The sequence below is a fragment of the Zootoca vivipara genome, chromosome 7 (genome assembly GCF_963506605.1).
Source record: "Zootoca vivipara chromosome 7, rZooViv1.1, whole genome shotgun sequence".
Taxonomy (NCBI): Eukaryota; Metazoa; Chordata; class Lepidosauria; order Squamata; family Lacertidae; genus Zootoca; species Zootoca vivipara.
Genome location: NC_083282.1, coordinates 34,241,165 through 34,263,784, shown reverse-complemented (window position 1 = coordinate 34,263,784; position 22,620 = coordinate 34,241,165). Strand labels below are relative to the sequence as shown.

Here is a 22,620-nt window from a genome sequence, read left to right as displayed (position 1 = left end):
GCAGAGCACTGATCATTCTCATGATTCATGAAATCTAAAAGACTCATGCTTTAATTAAAAGTAACTTCAGTTTATCATAAGAAGGGAGTGGATAGAACAAATGGATTTTCTGGTTAACTACCTGATTTTGGCATGTATCTTTTCTGTAACAGCCTGTACTTAGAAGATGTCCACTAAAAGAGTGATGCATCTTCATGGTTGTTAAAATACACCTGAAGTTTTGTCCAGCTATCAGAGACACTTCAAAGACTTGAGTGGGATTAGTTTCATGGGCTGTGCAATTTAATCAACTTGAAATCCCAGTTCTGTGGTGGGCTAATGTTTGCTGTGGGGAATAATAATTGGCATTCTTATGGATTGATAATTTCTCCCTTTTGAGCAATCAAACCTTGTTTTCACTGAATCATACAGTTTATAACTATTCATGTACTGCAGTTTTTGGTTAGCCCACCATCTTGGAAATGTCAAGCAAAAAATGAGGAAGGTCCTCAAAATATGTTGCCTGTTTTTAAAAGACCTTTTCAGAGGCTGGCTTCTGGAAGCATTCAGCTGTGAAGTAGCAGATGTTGCAAACAAGCTGTGGGATGAGGAGAGTGGGAGAATTCTTTCTCACAAAATACAAGAAAATGGGTTCTGCTTGTTCTACAAATAGTCCTCCTTCACCCAAAATCTATTTGCATTAGGATAATATTGCTCACAGTTCCTCAGCACCAACCCCCTTTTCTTACTCTGAATTAAACATTCTACAGGAAATATTTCAGGTGCACCCAAAATATTTTGTTGTACAACTTTTTGTCTAATTAACAAGGCTCTCTTAGTTATTTCTATCTTCCCTGGACCCAGAGCATTGTAGCAGAGCAGGGTTAACATCCTGCACATTTTAGAAAAGGGTCGATCATCATGTTTATGTGAGGTACTCATATATGACAGCGCAGACACTTACAAAGCTTTGTGAAATAATGCTCTGCCGATTACACTCTGCTGATTACAAATAAATGAATGAGCTGCCAGCCACATGCTTCTGTGAAGGTTGTCTCCAAAGTGTGCAGTAAGCCTTTATAACCACAGAAGCATTTGTAGCTGCCTTACTCCTTATTCTCCTCCTGGAATTAGTACTGTTTCACTTCTGTAGTGTCAGCACACACAGTTCTGAAATTTAACTACGGCATATTTCTTTTCCTCTTGATTGCACATAATGATGCTCCAAGCTGAGAAAACCGTGTTTTTCTTCATTCACATGGTAAATATTTTTTATATGTCCTCAATGCCAAGCAAGCCATACCACAGTTCTAGATTGGTAATTTCCATCTACTAATACTGTATTCCCTCTGATTGATACTGGCATCCTATAAGGAATAATATTGTAGCTGATGGATACAGAGATTTCTTTGCATTTTCTTTGTTTTAAGTTTGCATTATCAGGTTCCCCCCCCCCCAACTGCTAGATTGTCACAGGTATCTGCTTATCTTCCTTTTCATCAGAAATAATAAAAAACCTTCTATATATAATTGTCTACCATGGTACCCAAGACACTCCAGTTGTCATCCCAGTGTTTGAACAAGAAACTGATTGAAGTGCAGGGCAATTTTTTATGCTGCCTTAGAAGGGAGAGAATCTGATTCACTTAACCTTAATTGCAGTGGCTCTGCTGGGCTAGTGAAAGTAAACAGCAGCTAAATGTAATTTTGGCTATCTCCACAGGCAGATATTATTCCACATATACCCAGAAAAAATCTACTGAGCAGAGAGATGCTGTCGGTGGGTTCCTCCTGCCCACACAGATAGGTAGGTTCTCCACCTATAAACATAATTATAGGTAGCACCTATTCAGAACAGATAGTGTACAGTATAAGATGGCAGTAATGATAATCATAACTGCAAACTGCCTCGCAGTCTTTCTCATCTTCACCATAGACCTTTGAGAAGTGGAACAGCACTGGGTGTGAGCTGACTTGCTGAAGATACTGGACCCAATCCGTGCAAGTTGAATTCCAGCCATATTTTCTCTCAGCATTCATTGCAAGCAATTGCTTGTACTAAAAGCTGGCATTGCTTTGCAAAATAGAAACATCATTTGAATGGAATTTTCCAAAGTTTCCTTTTGGGTTTTGGGTAGGGTGGAGGAGCTAGTGTTATCTTATCTATAATTTGTTTGAAATCACCCCTTTTTTTAGTTGACAGGGTTAGCATTATCTTTTGGCTTTTAGATAACATTGTGCTAAGAAGATTCCTAGCAGCTGTTCTATGAAGTTTTCCTTTCTTTTGGTTTGACTCATTGTTGCTAATCCCTTTTAGATGGTACAATGACCTAAGTGACAGAAAGAGGAGCCTTGTAACTAATTTTATCCAAATAATGTGCTTTCATGGAATGTACCTTCTGGGAGAAGCACCCAATTACTCTGCCATCAGTATTGTAAAGTGTCAATGAAACCTCCCATCTTTCCCCAGCAAGGCATGCAAAATGCTTCAATGTTGTGCTCTGCCACACCAATATAGCATGATACTTTTGACTTATAACTATGCAGATAGTGAGAGAGCTTTTAATGTTGAGAATCTTAAGTAGAATTCATAGTTGTTGTTGATAATTCTATGAAGATAATAACCAAAATATGAAACCAAAATAATAATAATCCTTCCAGTAGCACCTTAGAGACCAACTAAGTTTGTCATTGGTATGAGCTTTCGAGAAGTGTGCATGCACACAAAAGCTCATACCAATGACAAGCTATCCTTGTGGGAAAAAACCCACTGCAGTCATACTTCTGATATTTCACAGGATTCGCATCTTCAAAAGCAACCAGCAAATTTCGCAATAAAATTTGATCCAATTAGATTTTCATAGTTTGAGTTGCAGGTAGGTAGCCATGTTGGTCTGACGTAGTTGAAACAACAACAACAAAAATCCTCCCAGTAGCACCTAAGAGACCAACTAAGTTTGTCATAGGTATGAGCTTTCATGTGCATGCACACTTCTTCAGATATCTGAGGTGCTACTCTAAGGTGCTATCTCTAAGGTGCTACTGGAAGGAATTTTTTTATTTTTTGGTGGTTTTAAATTGCTGATACCTGCACCATTTGGAGAAGTGGATAAGCCAGTCCTGATCCACCCTTTAATTTCGATCTATGTGTCCATGCTATTTATAAAGGAATTTGAGACTATCATATTCCTGAAACATCTCCAAAGAGGGTACCATTTTCCTGCCTCCATTATCTGAGTACTATTTAAAAACAAGTTTCTGAGCAAGAAGAAGCTATTCTGCTTTCATTGTGAAAAAAATGTCTTATGAGCTAGTTACTTGTTTTCTTTTCCTTATGAATTCTTTCATCAGTAAAATTAGGAGGTGGCATTATTAAGGCCTTGCCATGGAGCCTTTCTGGTGAATAGCATTAACAGTTGTAAACCTAATTAATTTGTTCCTTTTCAAGGCATGGCAATGCTTTCCTTATCTGCAAAACAGATAAGCCACCAACTCACAAATTATGACATAGGTGTTTGTTTTTTCTCTCAATACAAGCTTTAATGCCCATTTCTGAAAAAGTAACAAGCTGGGAATATAATAGCTTTTTCAACATGATCTGAACGACTGAGAGAACTAAAAACCGTGACAGCCACCACTATATAGAGAAGCTCCAGAAAGATATGCAAAATTAGGTGTTTGCTTATAAATTGAAACACAGCCCCGAAATGAGATTACAGAGTTAAATGGATAGATCAGAAACCTGGTGGGAATGGTATCCCTTCCTATCCTAGGACTCACTGCATGATCAATCTGCAGCCTTGACGAATGATTTTTTTTATTTTTTGAATTTAAGAAAGGGCTGGAAGGGGAGCAATGAGCATCTCTTGTGACTAAAGGATGGCTTCATTGTAGTGGCTGAAGAAGGTCTCGTTGTCACTTTCTCTGATTTCAAATACCACTAGTTGTGATTAGTGGTGGCATCTTTGCAAAATCCCCCATTGGAGGCAGCAGTGAGGAATTTGGGACACTGTTCCTTTGTGTCTAGACTGACTATAGGGCAGTCATACACAATTTGGCCATGCCTTAAGAATTTTATAGTACAGGATTTTGCCTTGGTTTGAAAATGCTATTCTTCTGTCAAATGTGTATTATGTGTAAAATGTTAGTATTACTCTCTCTAAGTGTAGTATTGCAAAATATATTCAATATCTCCCCCCCCCCCCGCTTTGTTCAAATTCAGTGCATTTGTCCTTCATTGGATATCAGTGGGGGCAGAAGGAAGAGAATAATGTAAACGGTTGTCTATTGATCCATATATTGCATTTTCAACAAGCTAAAAAGCTACGCATGTTCCATTGGTGTAAAAATGCATTGATAATGCAAAAGATACTCCCTGTCAGAAACCTTTTGCTGGTGTAAAGACGGAACAACAATAGTGGCAGCTCAGGAAAGCCCACCTATGTTTATTCTGAATGTCTTCTGCTGCCTCCATATATTTTTTTCTTCATTGAAGTCAAATTTAAATTATCTTCTGAAAAAAAGTTGATTTTTATTTTAAAATTTTTGTGGTTACTCCTTGACATGTAGCAATAATATAATATAATATAATATAATATAATATAATATAATAATATAGGGTGAGAGGTATGGATCTCTCATTACAAAGTATGTCATAGCCTTTCACAGTGTAATGTTTGGGGAGGGGAACTAAATTAGATACAGATACAGAAAAAGATGGTGCTACTCATCTTTGTCTTGGGTTGTCCTTGTAGGAGGTATTTGGGACTAGAGGAGTGGAGAACCTGTAGCCATCCATCTGTGCTTAGACTCCAACTCTCATCAGCCCAAACCAACATGGCCAATGGGCAGGGTTGATGGGAATTGTAATGTGGGAGGCTAATCCTTTCATAGAGACCAACAGCAAGAGGAAAAGTTGCTGACACCATCGAACCGACCTCCAGTGACTGACTATGAGAGCTGCTCTATATTCTGCCAGGCTTATGGGTAGGCAGACTAAGGCCCGGGGGCCGGATCCAGCACAATCGCCTTCTAAATCCGGCCTGCAGACGGTCCGGGAATCAGCATGTTTTTACATGGGTAGAATGTGTCCTTTTATTTAAAATGCATCTCTGGGTTATTTGTGGGGCATAGGAATTCGTTCTTTTTTCCGCCCCAAAATATAGTCCAGCCCCCCACAAGATCTGAGGGACAGTGGACTGCCCCCCTTCTGAAAAAGTTTGCTGACCCCTGCTCTAACTGTTGTAGCATCATTTGCAGCACTGGCTAGTTTGTTTTTATTGGGCTGTGCTTCAGGAATGAGTGAAGTCTGTATGAAGCAGTGTGAAGTTTGAGCAAAGGCTTCATACAGTTTTTGCTAGTAGCTGGCAACTACCCACACCTGGATGGCATGTTTGAAAGATAGGGTGTGTGTGTGTGTGTGTGTGTGTGTGTGTGTGTGTGTGTGTGTGTGTGTGTATTCCAGGCCTTTACAGATATGGTAATGTTCAGTAACATGTCTTGTTTCACAGTGTAGGGGGAGGGAAAACTTCCTGCAGTGTGATTAGAACACTGATTGTAATGTTGTTTTTAATTAAAAAGAAGGTATACATCAGCCAAGGAAAGCATTTGATGGCAAGAACACAAACTGCATAGAAAGTACAAAACAATGAAATAACCTGTGTGAACAGCAACATCCTGCCAAACACTGTCTGCGCCCTACGGTGCTTCTTTTGCAAGAAAACATTGTGCTCGCTAATAGAATCAAAGGTACAATAAAAGGTAAATGGACCCCTGACCATTAGGTCCAGTCGTGACCGACTCTGGGGTTGTGGTGCTCATCTCGCGTTATTGGCCGAGGGAGCTGGCTTACAGCTTCCAGGTGTAATAGAATCAAAGGTACAATAGAATGGGCATAGATAAGGGTGTAAAGGGTCTAAAGAAGAGAATGAGGTTGACCAGGACCAGCTGCAGAATCAGCTGGGCACTCACCTTTCCATCACCTGTCTGAAGTTCTCCTTTAATAATTTTTAAAGCTATGTAGCCTTTTCAACTTACCTCTGCCAGATTTTATTTCGTTCTGTATTGCTGCATGCTTCCCCAATGTTTTATGAGAGGGCAGTATTTAAATACTTCTATAAATAGATAATTTAAGAAGCAGTGGCATTAGCGCCTTCTTCCTAAACAGTTCATAGTAACTATTTAACTCTCATTTTTGTTTGAGGGCTCAGGTGCGATTTCACCATAAAACAACAATGAGTGTGATCTTACCTTGTTCTTCTTGCTTTCCACAATAGCAGTGAGTGCCACTTTCCAGAAGGCTCTTAAACTTTTATAGAAAATAAAATTGAGAAAAACCCTACCTATTTAGTTGCTTTTGCTTCCCCCACCCCCACCCCATTGCGGGTTTAAAAAATGTTTTTAATTTGCTGTCTATTGACTGCTGTCTATTGACTGCCTTTGGATGAAGCTCTTTATTTTTACATTCTGCTAATAATATGGTTAGTTCTAGCCTTGCCTTTGTTTAGAAATCATGAACTGGAGGCTCTTGGCGTGTGTGCACAAGATCTCTTCTGAAGCAGTCCGACTGATAAAGTGCCATGGCACCCTTTTATATATAGAATAAGGAAGGGCAAACCTGCGTCCACTTGTCAAAATAAGTTGAACCAATAAGCATATTGTAGGTGGAGCAACTGCCGTGTGGGCTGTGAGCAAATAATTCTGAATGAAAACCCTTTAAAATAAAACATGCTGGATTTCAAACAGCCACCCTGTAACAAACAGGAAAATAAACTGTGTCATTTTTCAGAAATGGGGGGAGGGAAGCAAAGTTTGTGTTGATCAGGTATTTTAAACCTAAGATAATGTGGGAAGGGACTGATGGGGAGTCCTTATGTATTTTTCATGAGCTGGTATATGCAGCTGAATGAATTCAGCGAGTGTCACACCATGCAGCTTGCAGACAAACCACATCCACAAGGAGGCTACTGACACAGAAAGCACTCTGGCGCATTTTCAGAGGGAAAGCCAGGACTGATCAAGCTCCTTTCTGAAGGGATTGACTTATCTGTTCTTCGATTATGCTGCTGTTGCTTTTGGCAGCCTTTTCATTCAGACCTCAGCTGGCTGAATGACTGGCACGGAGGTTCTCGATTTATCAGCATTTGAATCTGCAGCAATGTCTCTGGGCTGTGCTATTGTTGTGTTTTCTGAATGGTGAAAGCTAACACAACATCCAAGCTATGACAGCAAAAGATTCTTCTAAGGAACTTGCTGCTCCAGAGACGGAGATTTACATAAAGACTTTCAAAGAACAAATGCATTTGGAACTCGAGCTTCCCAGAGTGCCGGGGAACAGACCCACCTCTCCAAAAATCTCCCCCCGCAGCTCTCCAAGGAACTCTCCATGCTTTTTCAGAAAGTTGCTGGTGAATAAAAGCATCCGTCAACGGCGACGTTTTACAGTGGCACATACGTGGTAAGGCTACCTTGATATTAATATCTATTCAAAAGAGTGTTTGTGGCTTTGCTTTCTACACTTCTTCTTTTTTTAAAGAAAGCCTGTTATCTGTTTACAGTACCTGCTGCAATAGTCAATTTATGTATATTCACATTATTTCTGCAACTGTCCTTCACATCATGTTTTTTCAAAGTAAATAATACTGTATGTTGCTCATGATGATTCTAGTTAAGCTTTGCTAAATGTGACTTTCAAAATATATCTTTTCTAAGCAGTCTGCCCCAGTGTTGAGAATCTTACCCTGCAATGGATTGTTTTTGGAACCCTATGATCCAGTGTAAAAGACGGTGATGTGCTAGAATTTTGACATGACTGTCATTTGACTGTAGGGCAAAAAGCTCCCTCTCACAAAGCATCTTCAAGAAAGGTCTAGCTGGCAGCCAGATTTCTTAAACTGACAGTTTTTGGTTTTGCAGCCTTTTGTGTGTTGATGTAGCTGACGCTCTGAGCTGGAATTTGTTATCACAGAAAATAAGTAGGAAATTGTTCTGTTGATCATGGTATAGAAAATAATAAAGGATTAGAAACCTGATTAGATTTGATTAATCTGTGCTGTGGCTTTTCATTTCTCTTCCTGACATGAACTCTGGATATGTTTCATGGATATGCACCTAGTTCCCGCATTTTTAGGTATACGTCTGATTAACATTCCCAAGTATGTTGTAACTTGATTGTGTGATTTATTTTTTTAAAAAAACATTTCTCATGTTTATAAACATATTTGTTGATATCTAATTTATAAACTAAGGCGGGATGAGGGCTAGGTGGTGACAGAAAATTGTATGTACTATGTAAGTATGTATACATCTATGAAATACCGGTAGACCTTTTCCCTTTGATAATTTCATCTACTTACAATGCAGGAAAAATCATTTAAAATATTTTAGTTTATATTTGTGTTAGGAAAATACTTACTGATACATTAAACCAATAACTTTCTAAAAAGAGCTTTCCTTCTCTTTTTTGGTATTTGTTTATAGCAAATGAACAGCTGTAGCAGCTGTTTTGAATATTGACCAATACAAGTACATTGGGAGAAGGAAGCCTAATGCCACATGACCACAGATTGAAGCCAAATATTCATAATAGAATATATCATAGGGAAAAGCAATGGGAGTACATTTCAGGCAGCATGTTATTATAAATCAAATTATTTTGGAATGTATCCTTCTATGGGGCTTACCATACCCAAAAGAAATGTCATAGAATTCAATTTTCTCATGGTTCGAAGTTAACCGCACGAGTCAGTTCTGTATATTTCACTGTCCTAATATCTTAGCTATCCGTTTGCCAGTGCTGCAACTGGAGTATGGTTTGTTTCACTTGGTCTGAAGACACTATCCGGCTTAGACACAGTACAAATGGGTTATTGGAAGGATGATGAGAAAGAGGTCAGTCAAATACGTCAGCAGATATATGGGCAGCTGGGCATTTAATAGCACTGTAGATAGATTCTGGGGAAAGATTTCCACTTGTTTTCTCTTCAGATTGTTAAACAGCAACAGAGTGATAAAAATAAAGATGGTACACTCTTCATCTCTCTGTATCTGGCAGAAGTAGTAGAGCACCTGGGAGTGTTCCTTATTTTCATTACATCCAATATATTGGCCACAAAGAGGGCACAGTTGCATTGTAATGACAATGAGAAACAACGCTGCTTGACCAGTCTTGTTGTTGGAACCCCAGGTGACAGCTGTGCCAAGAGCACTTTCCATTGGTTCTGGTTGATTCACTGGCTATGCCTGGTGCTGGAAAATAGAGACCAGGCTGCTGTCATTAAAGTTTTGGTGGTTTCTATGTGAGACAGTGGTAAGACGGTGGTAACCTACTTTATGTGAAAATGCCCTTGAAGACAGTTCTGAAACTTTAGCTAGTGCAAGATGTGCCGACACAGCTCTTGTATCCAGTATAGACCAAGACTCACAGCGCATAATTCATAGTGCTAGTCCTTAACTTTGAAGCCCCAAAGGCTCTAAAGTCTTGACTACCTCATGAGAGGTTTCCTTCCATATGAGCCCACGCAGCAGTTACTCTCTGACACAACTCTTTTGAGGATTTCATCTCATGAGGAATCAAAATGACCTTCCTTCAGGGAGTATGACCTGTTTTGCGGTAAGCAGCCCTACAGAACTCTATGCAGCCCTATGGCAGTTGTGGACCTCTCTCGTCTGAAGGATGTTTGTAAAGCCCCTGTCCTGCTGGCTTTGTACGAACAAATGCAAAGTGGGTTGCATTTTGCATTGGTCTTTTGCATTACTTATACTTGCATTGGTCTTTTGCATTACTTATACTTGCATTGGTCTTTTGCATTACTTATACCTATGAACCAATCTTCATTTGCTATGGGAGGTTGTCATGATTAGGTTGTTGGGCGCTGGCAACTGCTGTGTTGTTGCTGTGTTGTTGCAAGACCTATGAAGCCATTTCAGGTTCCTCTCCAGTTTCTGTGGTGCAGCCTCCTAAGCAGAAGAACCTCAATAAAGGTGGAATACTTGCCTCTCTGCTGTTGCTGTGATCCCCCATGTGCAACCCTTTTTCTGTCCATATCCTTTGTGGGGTCCAAGCAGAGCAGCTTATGTATGCAGGCTAACAGAAGGCAAACATCTGGATGCTTTCCGGGTATGGCATGCCTTCTATGGAGTTCTGTGACTGGGGCAGCCATGGTATAGTTCAAGAGACTTGGTGCAGGTACAGGCTCCCACATACCAAGCCTCAGGTCTGGTTGTGTGCAGTGAGGCTTATGTGCACTGCCTTTTACACATGGGCCAGGGTAGGAAGCTGTGTTGAACCTAATATTTAATGATATGAGTTACTTTTCTTGCTCTTAAAATGTGGTCCTAAACTACTGGATGAATAGATTTGTTAATAAACTTATTTCTTATTCTGGACTGCCCAACTGTTTCCTGCTGCTTCTTTTGGCTACTTAAAGGGCTTTGGTTATAGTTGATGGCATATTTTAATGTTGCATAAGCTGTAGCGCTGCAATAGCTTTCACAGAAACATTTCCATTAACCTCCTGATAATTACTCAGGAGTGTGCTTATGCAGGTTTGTAGCTGCTTTATAAAGAGATGGCAGTAACTTTAAACACTTAAATGCCTTTTTTGTTTTACATGTGTTTATATTGTGAGAGGAGAATGTAAACATGTGTAAATTGTGTACTTGCAAATTACATTATCCTTGTCCCTGCTTTCAGAGGCAGACATTCAGAACATAACATAATACCTTTTAAAATGGACAAATGCTTTGTTTTTGTCTTTCATTTTGGATGGGTCTGAGTGTCTTGCTTGATGGTTAATTAGTACGGTTGCTGTATTTTGATAGTATGAGCATTCATTGCAAGCCTAGTGAACACTGAATTTGTATGTACACAAATGATGACATTTATTAATCTGCCAAACAATCTGTAGTACTACTTGTATTGCAAATAAGAGAATTCTATCTACTCACCCACTAGAACAAATGGTTTGGAAGTTGTTTTGTGAAGCATGTAGAATCACAAGAATCCAGATTTTTACATTAAATTTCAGCCTCATGGCTGCATCAGCCTCTAACATGGCTTTCAGTGTTTTATTTTTACAATGTCTTTCAGCTCTAATGATCCGAGGACTGTACTGTATAAGAGCAGAAAAGTTTTAATATAAAGTATTGAAACAATAAATTCAAGTAATCACAACAATAGTAGCAGAAACAGTGGAAGCAAAACATTAAAAATTATAGCAGTAAAATAAAACAAAGCCAGATTCAGGTCCCCGAGGTTTTAAAAGTTCTGGCAAAATAAGGTTTTAAAATACATGAGGTGAGCTTCCCTGAGGAAGACATCCAACAGATGGGTTACCACAGTCAAGAAGAGCCTTTGCTTTATAGCCATTGTGAGCTTAAAGTATCTCATTTGAAGGGAACCTTAAAATATAGCAGGTTCGTTTGGGAGAAACTAAGTGATACATACTGATGTTGCCAAAGTTCGTCATTCCCTGGCTTAGACTACAGATTTGCCCAATCCATAATGCTTGAACGTATTACAAAACAAACCACTTTCCTGAGAAGTTTTTCTTTGCACAGAACTAGGATCTCCACACTAACTAAAGGGAAGCCAAGTGAAGGTGTGAATATTGTGAGCCAGCTTCCACTTCCACTCTCAGAAACAGCCCATACTGCCAATAGTAAAGGTAAAGGGACCCCTGACAGTTAGATCCAGTCGTGGACGACTCTAGGGTTCTGGCGCTCATCTAGCTTTACTGGCCGGCGGAGCCGACGTACAGTTTCCGGGTCATGTGGCCAGCATGACTAAGCCGCTTCTGGCGAACCAGAGCAGCGCACGGAAACGCCGTTTAGCTTCCTGCCAGAGTGGTACCTATTTATCTACTTGCACTTTGACGTGCTTTTGAACTGCTAGGTGGGCAGGAGCAGGGACCGAACAATGGGAACTCACCCCATCGTGGGGATTCGAACTGCTGACCTTCTGATAGGCAAGCCCTAGGCTCTGTGGTTTAACCCACAGCACCAACCATGTCCCATGACTGCCAATAGTACATTCAACTAAAAAGCAATAGATAATACTGAGTCATCTCAGGCTTTGTTATGTAACACGGCAAGAGATAGAAGAACATCAGATGAAATGATCTGCCTACAGTTGCTTGTCATTTATTGGAATGTTGGTTGCCTTTAACAGAATAACTGTCTCCCCCCTCCAAGGTTCCCCCGTGTTCCATTTTTTATTAACAATGTAAATAATTACTTATATTGAAATGCAGTGGACTCATGGCAATGCATTTATTATTTGAACCCCCTTTTTCTTTTTCTCTTTTTTGAAATCTGGAGAAATATGTCAGGACGTTAGTAGTAATGGGGTATGGTTGATGTGCCAATCATATATGTGCATATACCCATTAAAATATATCAATATACTGTATCAGTGTTGGGGCAGCTGTGAGAATACGGTGCGAGGGGGAGGAATATCTTTGTAGATCTGTATACCTATTCCACAAAGCATCAAAATCCTTTAAGCTAGGCTGTGTTCTTTCGGCTGCTCAAATTTATATCCAGGTGTGCTGCAACAATAATTGCTTTGCTTTGCTTTGCTTTACTTTATTGCTTGCTGTCATGAGGTTTATAGCAAGACAAAGTGGTCATTTTGTGTGGGTCGAAAACCCCCAAAAATCAAACTACTAGTGCTGCTAGAATGATAAGAAATTCATTGGAAAACAAAAAGAAGCAACTCCTGGCAGTGCTTGATTTATAACATAGAACACAACTACTTTATAATACGATCGGGGGACATCCAGAAAGTATGAAACGATGCAGATACATAAGAGCAGGAATCATTCCCAAAATATAGTGATAAATTAGCCTCTTCCATATGTACCTTAAATATGTATACAAGCTCAATGAGCAGTGTGAGCTTTTGCTGGGTAATCTCATATATATTAGGTCTAATTTGAGAAAAACAAACTCTCCTCTCATCTCATCTACACAAATAAGTCTTTCATTTTCTGAACTTTCATATTTGTAAGAGTTGACAGTGTTGCTTGGGCCTGTTGCTGGTCTCAAATTGAATAGTGTTCTCCAGCATTCTGAATAGTGTTCTCCAGCGTTTTCTGGATTGCAACTAGGGCTGTCCTCAGTATCACATGAAGCTCTTGCTCTCATCTTGAAAATTTATCTATCCAAATTCTGCAAATAATCATAATCATAATCATAAAACTGACACGACACTACACTACACTACACTACACTACACTACACTACACTGAGATGTTTAAATGTTTCTTTGATTACCTTGAATATTTCCACCACACTTGCTATCCTCTCCTGTCACACCAGTGTGGCACATCACACCCTTTGGAAACCATTGTGCTAGAAGTTAGATCAAACATTTCACTAGTAGCGCTTAAATCATTTGTGGACCTGGTTTGACCAGAGACCATGAATGCGTTCAGAGTGGGCAATGACAATTCCACTTCTCTGAAACTGATCATCTATGCAAAGCTGCTAAGAAAAGAGACTTCCAGACTGGTTGTTTTATCTTTATTCCTTACCCACCCCAGTAAAGTACAGTCTTCATTCAAAACTTCATGCTGCTTTGTTCTGAAGAGCAATTGTTGTTGTTTAGTCATTTAGTCGTGTCCGACTCTTCATGACCCCATGGACCAGAGCACTCCAGGCACTCCTCTCTTCCACTGCCTCCCGCAGTTTGGTCAGACTCATGTTGGTGGCTTCGAGAACACTGTCCAACCATCTCGTCCTCTGTCATCCCCTTCTCCTTGTGCCCTCAATCTTTCCCAACATCAGGGTCTTTTCCAGGGAGTCTTCTCTTCTCATGAGGTGGCCAAAGTAAAGTATTGGAGCCTCAGCTTCAGGATCTGTCCTTCCAGTGAGCACTCAGGGCTGATTTCCTTCAGAATGGATAGGTTTGATCTTCTTGCAGTCCATGGGACTCTCAAGAGTCTCCTCCAGCACCATAATTCAAAAGCATCAATTCTTTGGCGATCAGCTTTCTTTATGGTCCAGCTCTCACTTCCATACATCTCTACTGGGAAAACCATAGCTTCAACTATACGGACCTTTGTTGGCAACGTAATGTCTCTGCTTTTTAAGATGCTGTCTAGGTTTGTCATTGCTTTTCTCCCAAGAAGCAGGCGTCTTTTAATTTTGTGACTGCTGTCACCATCTGCAGTGATCATGGAACCCAAGAAAGAGCAATAGTCTAAGTCAAATTACAAACAGCCTATATGCTTTCATTAGTTGCTTATGCTCAAAGTATTTAAGAAATTACTAGGTTTAATGAAATATGGTTAGTCTTACGTTTTTCATTAGTTTTTCATTCAGCATATGACTCCCACTCAAATCTATTTCATTCAGCATATGACTCCCACTCAAATCTATTATTTTTCATGCCTGACCTCTCTTGAGACTTAAGACTTGAGACTGGGTCAGCTCTCTATACCTCAATGGGACTTAATGCTTGGTATCGATGTGCTTAGGATTGCAGCCTAAGGCAGAATTAAGTTGGATCTCCTGCTCGGATACCAGATCCTGTTGACATAAAGCCTATAAGGATAGTTTCTTTGCAAAGGGACATGTGCAAGGATAGCAGTATCCTGTTGGTTTTGGAAGCTGTGCTATACGATTTGTTTGCCTGCCTGTGACAGTTATTCCAGTTAAAACGTCTAAAGGAAGAGTTTTCTCCACTGTTCTTCTGCTGTCACTGAGTATGAATGGAGCTGGACACTGGAAATACGAGCATTTTTCTGAACATTATGCCTTCCTGCTTAAAAGTGTTGCACAAAAAGTGAAGCACAAAAATAGAAGCTAGTTTTGATTTAAGAACTTAGGAGCAATCTCATGTTGTCAAAGCAAGGTCTGAAGGAGAGGGGCTCCTCATCTCTGGTGCCCCAGTCATGGAAGTCCATTCCCAAACAGCCTCACCTGTGCTTGCTCTGTTACCCTTTAGGTATCTGTCAGGTTAAGATATTTTCGTTCTCCCGGCCATTTTAATGGTTTTGTATTTTAAGTATTGGAAGTATGCTGTATTTTAAAGACCGGAAATGAAGTTTCCACTCCACTGCTTTAATGGACGTTTAATTGTGTTTGTCGATTTTAATTATTTTGTTTCGTATACCTTGCTGTTTGCTGCTGTTCTGCACTATGAAGGGTCCCGGGAGAAATATTAGTGAAGGGTTGTCTATAAATGCCTAAAATAAATAAATAATTCAAGCACCCTGTTTCCAACAGCTGAAAGGCAGAAGGGGCAGGGAACTATCCAAACAGGGAGTGGAGGTAATAACCCTGTTTGTATTGTTTGTATTCAGTGTTTGACATTCAGAGACTCATGCCTCCAAACATGGGTGCTCATAAACATGGATGCTTTCAATTTTCCTATTGCGGCTGAATTTTGCATAGCTGCGTATTTCTATAACTTGTCTATTGAAAGCTGTTGTATCACAGAGTAATTGTAGATGCAATTAAAGGTAAGCTTAGGGCTTCAGTAAAAAGGAATCAGTTTGAAAAGTAGGTGAAGGATGTTCAGGAATAAATAGAATGTGATAGTGCTTGTCTTGAAGAGGTCTTCAACACCTTTTCATTCAAGTATCCTTAGAATGCTGTTACCGTATAATATTCATTTCCTAAATTTCAAAATAAATGCTGCTAAAGTGCTGCTGATACAAAATCCATTTAATTCATCTCTAAATTAGTCGCTATTTATAAAAGAAATTCTTTGAAATTTAATGCTTGGATCAGTACTGTCTACAGAATGTGAATTTATAGACCATTTAGACAAGTCTCAAGCCTCCTTGACATGAGCCCTGTTCAGGCATTGTCCAGATGTAGAACCTATGCATGGAGAAGAAGGCAGAAGAACCATGCTGACAGTCCTGCCTTCAGCCTCTTGTGTGTGCCCTGCAAGAAGTCGGGAGAAAATCAACTGGCACAGTCCCAGTGATTTCCTTTTGCAGCTGTATGTTCTATGTATGGAAAATGCCTGAATAGGATTACTGTTATGAGATTCATTTTCTAACTGTGGATCTTTATCCAGCCAAAACGGAGCCATTTACGCACACACACGCAGTGCCGTCTTAACCATATCTGGCGCCCTGGTGCCAAGATCCCTTTGGCGCCCCACGTGAGTGAGGCGGGCAGGAGGGGCGCACGGGGAGCTGAGAGGCGCGGAGGAGGCAACCCCAGGCTCGTGCTCCCTGCGTGCCTCCGGAGAGTGGCCTGAAGCCGCTCAAAAACTGAGAGGCGCAGAGGAGGAGGCCCCAGGATCCCGCTCCTTGTGCGAAGCTCCGGAGGCGTGCGGGGAGCACGCGCCGTGCCTCCCAGCTGTTCAGAGGAGGTGGCCCCAGGCTCCCGCTCCCCATGCGAAGCTCCGGAGCCACGTGGGGAGCGCGAACCTGGGGCCGTCGCGCTGCACCTCTCAGCTGTTCAGGCGGCTCCAGGCCAGCGCTCCCCACGCGCCTCTGGAGAGTGGCCTGAAGCCGCTCAACAGCTGAGACAGAGGCACGGCAGAGGCGGCCCCAGGGTCGCGCTCCCCGCATGCCTCCGGAGAGGTGCGCGGAGGCAGACACCAGCGTTCGGCGCCCCTTCTGCGCCCCTGATGGCCAGGCGCCCTTGCACCACCCAGCCCGGGCCTGGGGACGGCCCTGCACACACGAGGGAGATATCAGCAGTCTCGGAGTCCCAAGAAATTGTCAGGAGTATGGGCAGGAGTCAGGCTCTGGGGCCTGTAGTGCTTTGCAGGACTGGGGCATGCCTCAACTTGTGCTGGAGAAGCAAGGCGTGGCCACACAGGTGAAGTCCTCAGCTTGTGCTGGAGAGGCAAGGAGTAATCACCCAGGTGAGGCCACTTGAGATCTCACTGCACCTGGTGGCAGGAGCTGGGAGGGATAAAAGCCCAGCATTTCCCACAGCAACGCTATCCCTGCCTGGTTGCATCTGGCCTCCTGTTCCTTGGACCCTTGCCTTGTTGCTGCCGTGCTTCTTGGTCCCCTGCTTCGCCTTGCTCTTGCCCCGTGGACCTTCGCCTTGCTTCTTGTTCCTGGACCCTCGCTTTGCCTTCGCCTTGCTTCGTGCCCCGTGGACCTTCGCCTCTGCCTTCGACCCTGCTTCTTCACCACCATCTTGCCTCTGGTCCTGACGCCCGCCGACCGGACCGTGACAGAAATACATTTTTACAAAAACAAGATACACTGAACTCCAAACAACCTTATCTTGTTTGGTGGGCATAAGATGCTGTTTATTCGAGTGGGAGAAAAGTATGGAAATGGTCAATGAATGGAATAGCCTGAAAAGGAGCATGCCTTTCTGGAACCCTGAACAGGAGTGATCCACACTGCAACATTTTATTGCATACCCCACTTGTACTCCTTTTTATATCAACTGTGCACAATTGACAGCGAACAGACAGATGAATCAGAAAATCATTCTGATTCCAAAGCAAGACAATAAAGTGACAAAATAGGACATACCACCCCTGATCTCAGGATTCCAGAACTTACAGCTGTCAGTTCTGAGGGTAGGCAGGCAAGGACCCATAGCCCAGGTGGGGCTCGTTAGCTTGGAGAGGGTGTGTGTGATTCCTCAGCTGGAGAAAGCTCAGGACAGGTGAAGCTCACATGCCTCGTCAACCCCAGAAGGTATAATAGACCTGCATCCTGGCCAGGCCATAGCTCTCCTGATAGATTTGGTCTGGAGCCACAGTGTGGAAATTACGGATGAGATACCAAGCAATCTACTGTTCAGATTAGGCTCCAGTGTTTTCCTTACTCAATTATTGAGTGCAGTACAGAGTTCAGTTTGCTGTCACAGGAGCTAGCATGGAATCAGGAAGCCTTGATGGCTGTTCACTTTGCAGTGAAACCCTGCTGGATGAGTTGGCAAGAATGGACCCACCCAGTTCCCTGGAGGCGTTGATGCAACACCCTTATCCAAGAGACTGGGTTTTATTGAAATACAAAAGGACGGTAAGAAACTTATCCTTGTCTTTATACTTTCCTGGGCAACCAGCTGGGAGCTGCTGACAGCATCCTGACAAAGATCTATGCTGGGAACCAAAAGACTGTGTGCAGTCTATCATGGTTGCCTGAATGCATTTCAGTTCCTGCTTTCTACTGCCATCATCCTGATGTCCCTGAAAAGCTACTCACTAATGTTGAGGGACTCTTCAGACTGGCATTCTACGACGCCATGAAAATGCCACTGGAGGGGAAAACAATTAAATCCCAATGCATGCACAAAACCACAAATCATAGCATACAATTTTTAACACATTTAAAACAAAGAAAAGTACTATTTGAAAATGTGTTCCTAATAACCCTTGCATATTGCTACCCATTAATCTTAACTCCTTGAAATGAACTTTACATTGCCTTAGATTCGAAGATGGATGGGGAACATTTTTAAGCCTAAAGGCCATATTCCTTTTTTGGGCAGCCTTGGGGGGGGGGGCAGTGATGGGTGGGATCAGAGGCAAAAGTGGGCAGAGAAATGAATGTAAATTTGACCTTTGTACTGTTGAGCGCGCAACCCCAGAGTCGGTCGCGACTGGACCTAATGGTCAGGGGTCCCTTTACCTTTACTGTAAAGTAGCTTCTACACAAACCCTTCCATATCCCCCATCCAGACAAGCAAGAGACATTATTAAGAGTTCAAGAGGCACATTCCATCTAGGCAAAAAACAAAAAGAAACACACCACAAAAGGAGGTTGTGAAGCAAGGCCAGGGAAGGTTGTGGGTGAGTCCCGTGGGACAGAGAGGCCTGAGGTTCCCCACCTCTGTTTTAGATTATGTATAAACTCTGATTTTGGAAAATTATGAGAGGAAGACTGTTCAGGGACGCAGGCCTTTCCTTTACATGCCCTTGTTCTCAAAACTGTTATACAGATTGTGTCCTTAAGAATAGAATATATTTGTTCAGTAAGTCGTTCAGTAAGCTAATAAATTCTGTGGAAGGTGTGCCATTGTGCTTCGGTTGAAAACCCTCCCATTGGTAGTTTGTTGGTAGTACCAAAGCTTCACAGAGTGCGGAAAAAATGAGCAAATTGTGACCTCTTAAAATTCAGTACAAGTTAAGTGTCAGATCCTTATTTAGGCATGTGGATAAATGGGTCAGACTTACATGCTGAGTACTAGACAGCACCTAGGGATACTTTGCTGGATAATAGTCAAAGCATCTTTATCAAACCATGCCTTGCATTCAGCTTTTCACTACAGCGTCTAAGCTCTGATGCTCATTAGTGCAGATATTTAATTGCTGTAGGTGGCTCTAAAATAGAGAATTTTGCTTGATATATTTTCAAAATTCAATCTTACAATTACTACATGACGGAAACCAATATTGCAAGAATAACCGCATAGTGGTAATTAACTTAAAAAATGTTTCTTGAGAAGGAATGCAGATTTGTGTGTGTGTTAACTCTAAGTCTTCTGTGATGTAAACTGATTTCCTTGTAATTGTAATCCATAAACAAGTGGTGGTGGATAATCCTCATGAACAAATTAAAATCTCGCTTTAGTCATCTTCCTGGACTTTGCTGATAGTGATGCAAAGTTAAAATGGCATTTCTGGCAGCAAATAATACACTGCATATATTATTTTTTATTTTGCAGAGATAATAAGCTTAGATATGTTCAGGATTTCAATAATGCTGTTCCTTCACATAGACATTCAATCTGAAATCCTCTGGAAGCTTTCTGAAAACAGGAAAAAACCTGTATACAGGTAACTCATAACTTACAAGCATTTAACTTACGTGCATTCAGCTTTATACGCTTGGCAATAATACGGTAATAAAAAAGCCCTGTTCAGGAGGTCCTTCAACCTTCTGGCGTAGACTTTGAGAGGATACACAGGCATATCCTCCAACATTTATCCGATGAATCTAGGGATGTCCTATTCCATAATGATGATTTTACTATTTATACCCCACACATCTTACTGGGTTGCCCCAACCATTCTGGGCAGCTTCCAACATATATAGAAACATAATAAAACATTAAACATTAAAAAAAACCTTCCCTATACAGGAGTACCTTCAGACACTGCACAGGAATCGGATAACTCCATACCCTTCAACATTTCTCCAATGAAAATTGGGACATCCTACCACACCCTCCAACATTTCTCCAATGAAAATAGGGACATTCTAAGGAAAAATGGGACATTCCGGGATCAAATCAGAAACCTGGAAAATAGGGACACTTGGAGGGGCTGCACAGGGAGAGGAGAGGGAAGGGAAGTTACCTCTGGGGAATCCTCGCTCTAAGAGAACTTCTTTGGAGACTGTTATTCTTAGGTGCCGGCATTGCTTTGTCTTGAGTCTCTTTGGGTTGTAAAACTGTGGCATTTTAGCCTAAAGCGGAGCTATGATCATATGAACCCAGGAAGAAGTACTAGACTTCTCTGTAGACATTTTTCAGGAGCAAATGTTCAGGAGTATGTTCCCATAAGAACTGTGCATAAACCTGGTTCAGAGGAAGATCAAACACTGTTTTGATATGCTCTTCCTACACACTGTGGGGAAATCTATGCAATGAGATAAGGCCAGTGTTTGTTTGTTTAAAAAATACAAACCTGAGATCTCTTAAAAGATTCTGAATTGTGTCTTATTATGAATCTCTGAATTTGTTAGGACTAGGAACACTAAGTTTAGCAAAATGTTCCCAAGATGTATCACTGGAGAATTGCACATTGCAATTCAGCTAAGTTTATTTTATTTAAAACATTAAGAACCCACTTAATCCTTTTTTTAAAAAAAACCTTTTATGCTGTTTTTGATAAGTAGTATATTTTCACTGTAGTATTTCCTCTGTAGTTTGTTTAAGCTGAAAAGACTAATGAATTGCAAATCTACTCTTACTTCACATTTTTATTAACACAGAACATTATAAAATATTGAATGAAGTGCTTGCTCCTTACACAGTTGCATCATGATTGTACCATAATTAAAACCATTCCACAGTTATGCTGGCATACAAAAGAGACCCATCAAAATTCCCTAAAGGTCAGTCACCACACTTAATCATGCAAGAAGATAATAAATGAGAATAGGAGTGACTAAGCTGAAAGAGAGTAACTGAGAATAAAACCACAGTTGTTTAGTAACTGAGGGTGATAAAATACATTTGATGTATGCTGCATGAGGGAGGGTTGTGATGTGGCACAGAACAGCCTCCCCCAACCTGGTGTTTTAGACTACAACTCCCATCAGCCTCTGCCAGTGGAAATGGTAGTCCAAAAGATCAGGGGGCAGAAGGCTGGAGGGTGAAGGAAAAGGGGACAGTATTGTCTTCCCTGGTTCTATCCCCCAGCCCAGCCTCTCACACTATGGCTGATTGGTTATCTCTGCCATGGCCCAACTATACAGTCATACCTCGGTTTAAGTACGCTTCGGTTTGAGTACTTTCAGTTTAAGTACTCCGCGGACTCATCTGGAATGGATTAATCCACTTTCCATTACTTTGAATGGGAAAGTTTGCTTCAGGTTAAGTACGCTTCAGGTTAAGTACAGACTTCCGGAACCAATTGTGTACTTAAACCGAGGTACCACTGTAAATGTTTCTAAGATCAGGCCTAGATATTTGCCTGGGTAACAGTGGTAGATGGAAGAATCTGTCCTTTTCCGTTCTCTCCATTTTTCATTGTTCCGATCTTAGATTCAGTTATACACACTTTGCAGCAATTTGCAATATATTTATTTATTTTCAAAAATCCTGGTGAGGAAACACATTTTAATATGCAGCTTTGACTAATGTGTACATTTCTGCAAGAAAATTTTCCCTGATAGAATGCATCTTTGTATGTTATTTGGATATGTGTGAATTTTGAATGGTTGCATCTTGGTTCACATTGTTTTGAAAAGTGTGAATTTGATAGAGTCGGCTTTAAATTTGTCTCTCACCCCTTCCCCTTTTTAGAAATGAATCTTTTCCCCCCTCATCCAACTCTAATAACAACTAGATTGTGTCCTTGGTGGTTCTGTTTTCTGGATCTTTGATTTCTTAGTCCAAGGATTTTTTATTTGTTTTTTTTTTTTTTTTGCTTTCTGCTCCCCTCTCCCCTTTGGATTTTTATCTGGGCCTGGGATGGACTTGCTTCCTTTGGATTTACTCTTCTATGATAGTTCTACTGATAGTTACAGGAAGGTAGCTGTGTTGGTCTGCCATAGTCGAAACAAAACTAAAAAATTCCTTCCAGGAGCACCTTAGAGACCAACTAAGTTTGTCATTGGTATGAACTTTCGTGTGCATGCACACTTCTTCAGATACACTGAAACACGAAATGCACACGAAAGCTCATACCAATGACAAACTTAGTTGGTCTCTAAGGCGCTCCTGGAAGGAATTTTTTTATTTTGTTTCTTCTGTGATAAGTTCAGGTATTCTCACTTCCAGAATTCTGCCTAGGTGTCTTTGGGATCTGCCTCAGTATTCCATGGTTCTCAGGTCCCAACCCATGCTTCCAACTGCTTACAAGGAGCACTAACAGATAATGTAAACTGCATTTTTCTGTTAAAATATTGCAAATTGCTAATCTTGTTTTCAACTGCACATTATATACTGTACATTATTATTGCATGTTGATTTTGCCTGAAACCTCAGTTTTGCATGATTCAAAGCTGGCTCCCCCCCCCCAATATAAGCAAG

At 41.1% G+C, this 22,620-nt stretch overlaps 1 protein-coding gene across 1 annotated transcript in view; it reads left to right on the top strand.

Moving 5' to 3' along the window:
- Positions 1 to 7,184: 7,184 nt before the first annotated feature.
- Positions 7,185 to 22,620, top strand: part of PDE4B (phosphodiesterase 4B) — a 191,633-nt gene continuing 176,197 nt past the window's right edge. Inside the window, exon 1 of the mRNA XM_035121992.2 lies at positions 7,185 to 7,435. Coding sequence (XP_034977883.1) covers positions 7,200 to 7,435 — 236 coding nt within the window. The 5' untranslated portion in view covers positions 7,185 to 7,199. The remainder of the gene's footprint in view (positions 7,436 to 22,620) is intronic.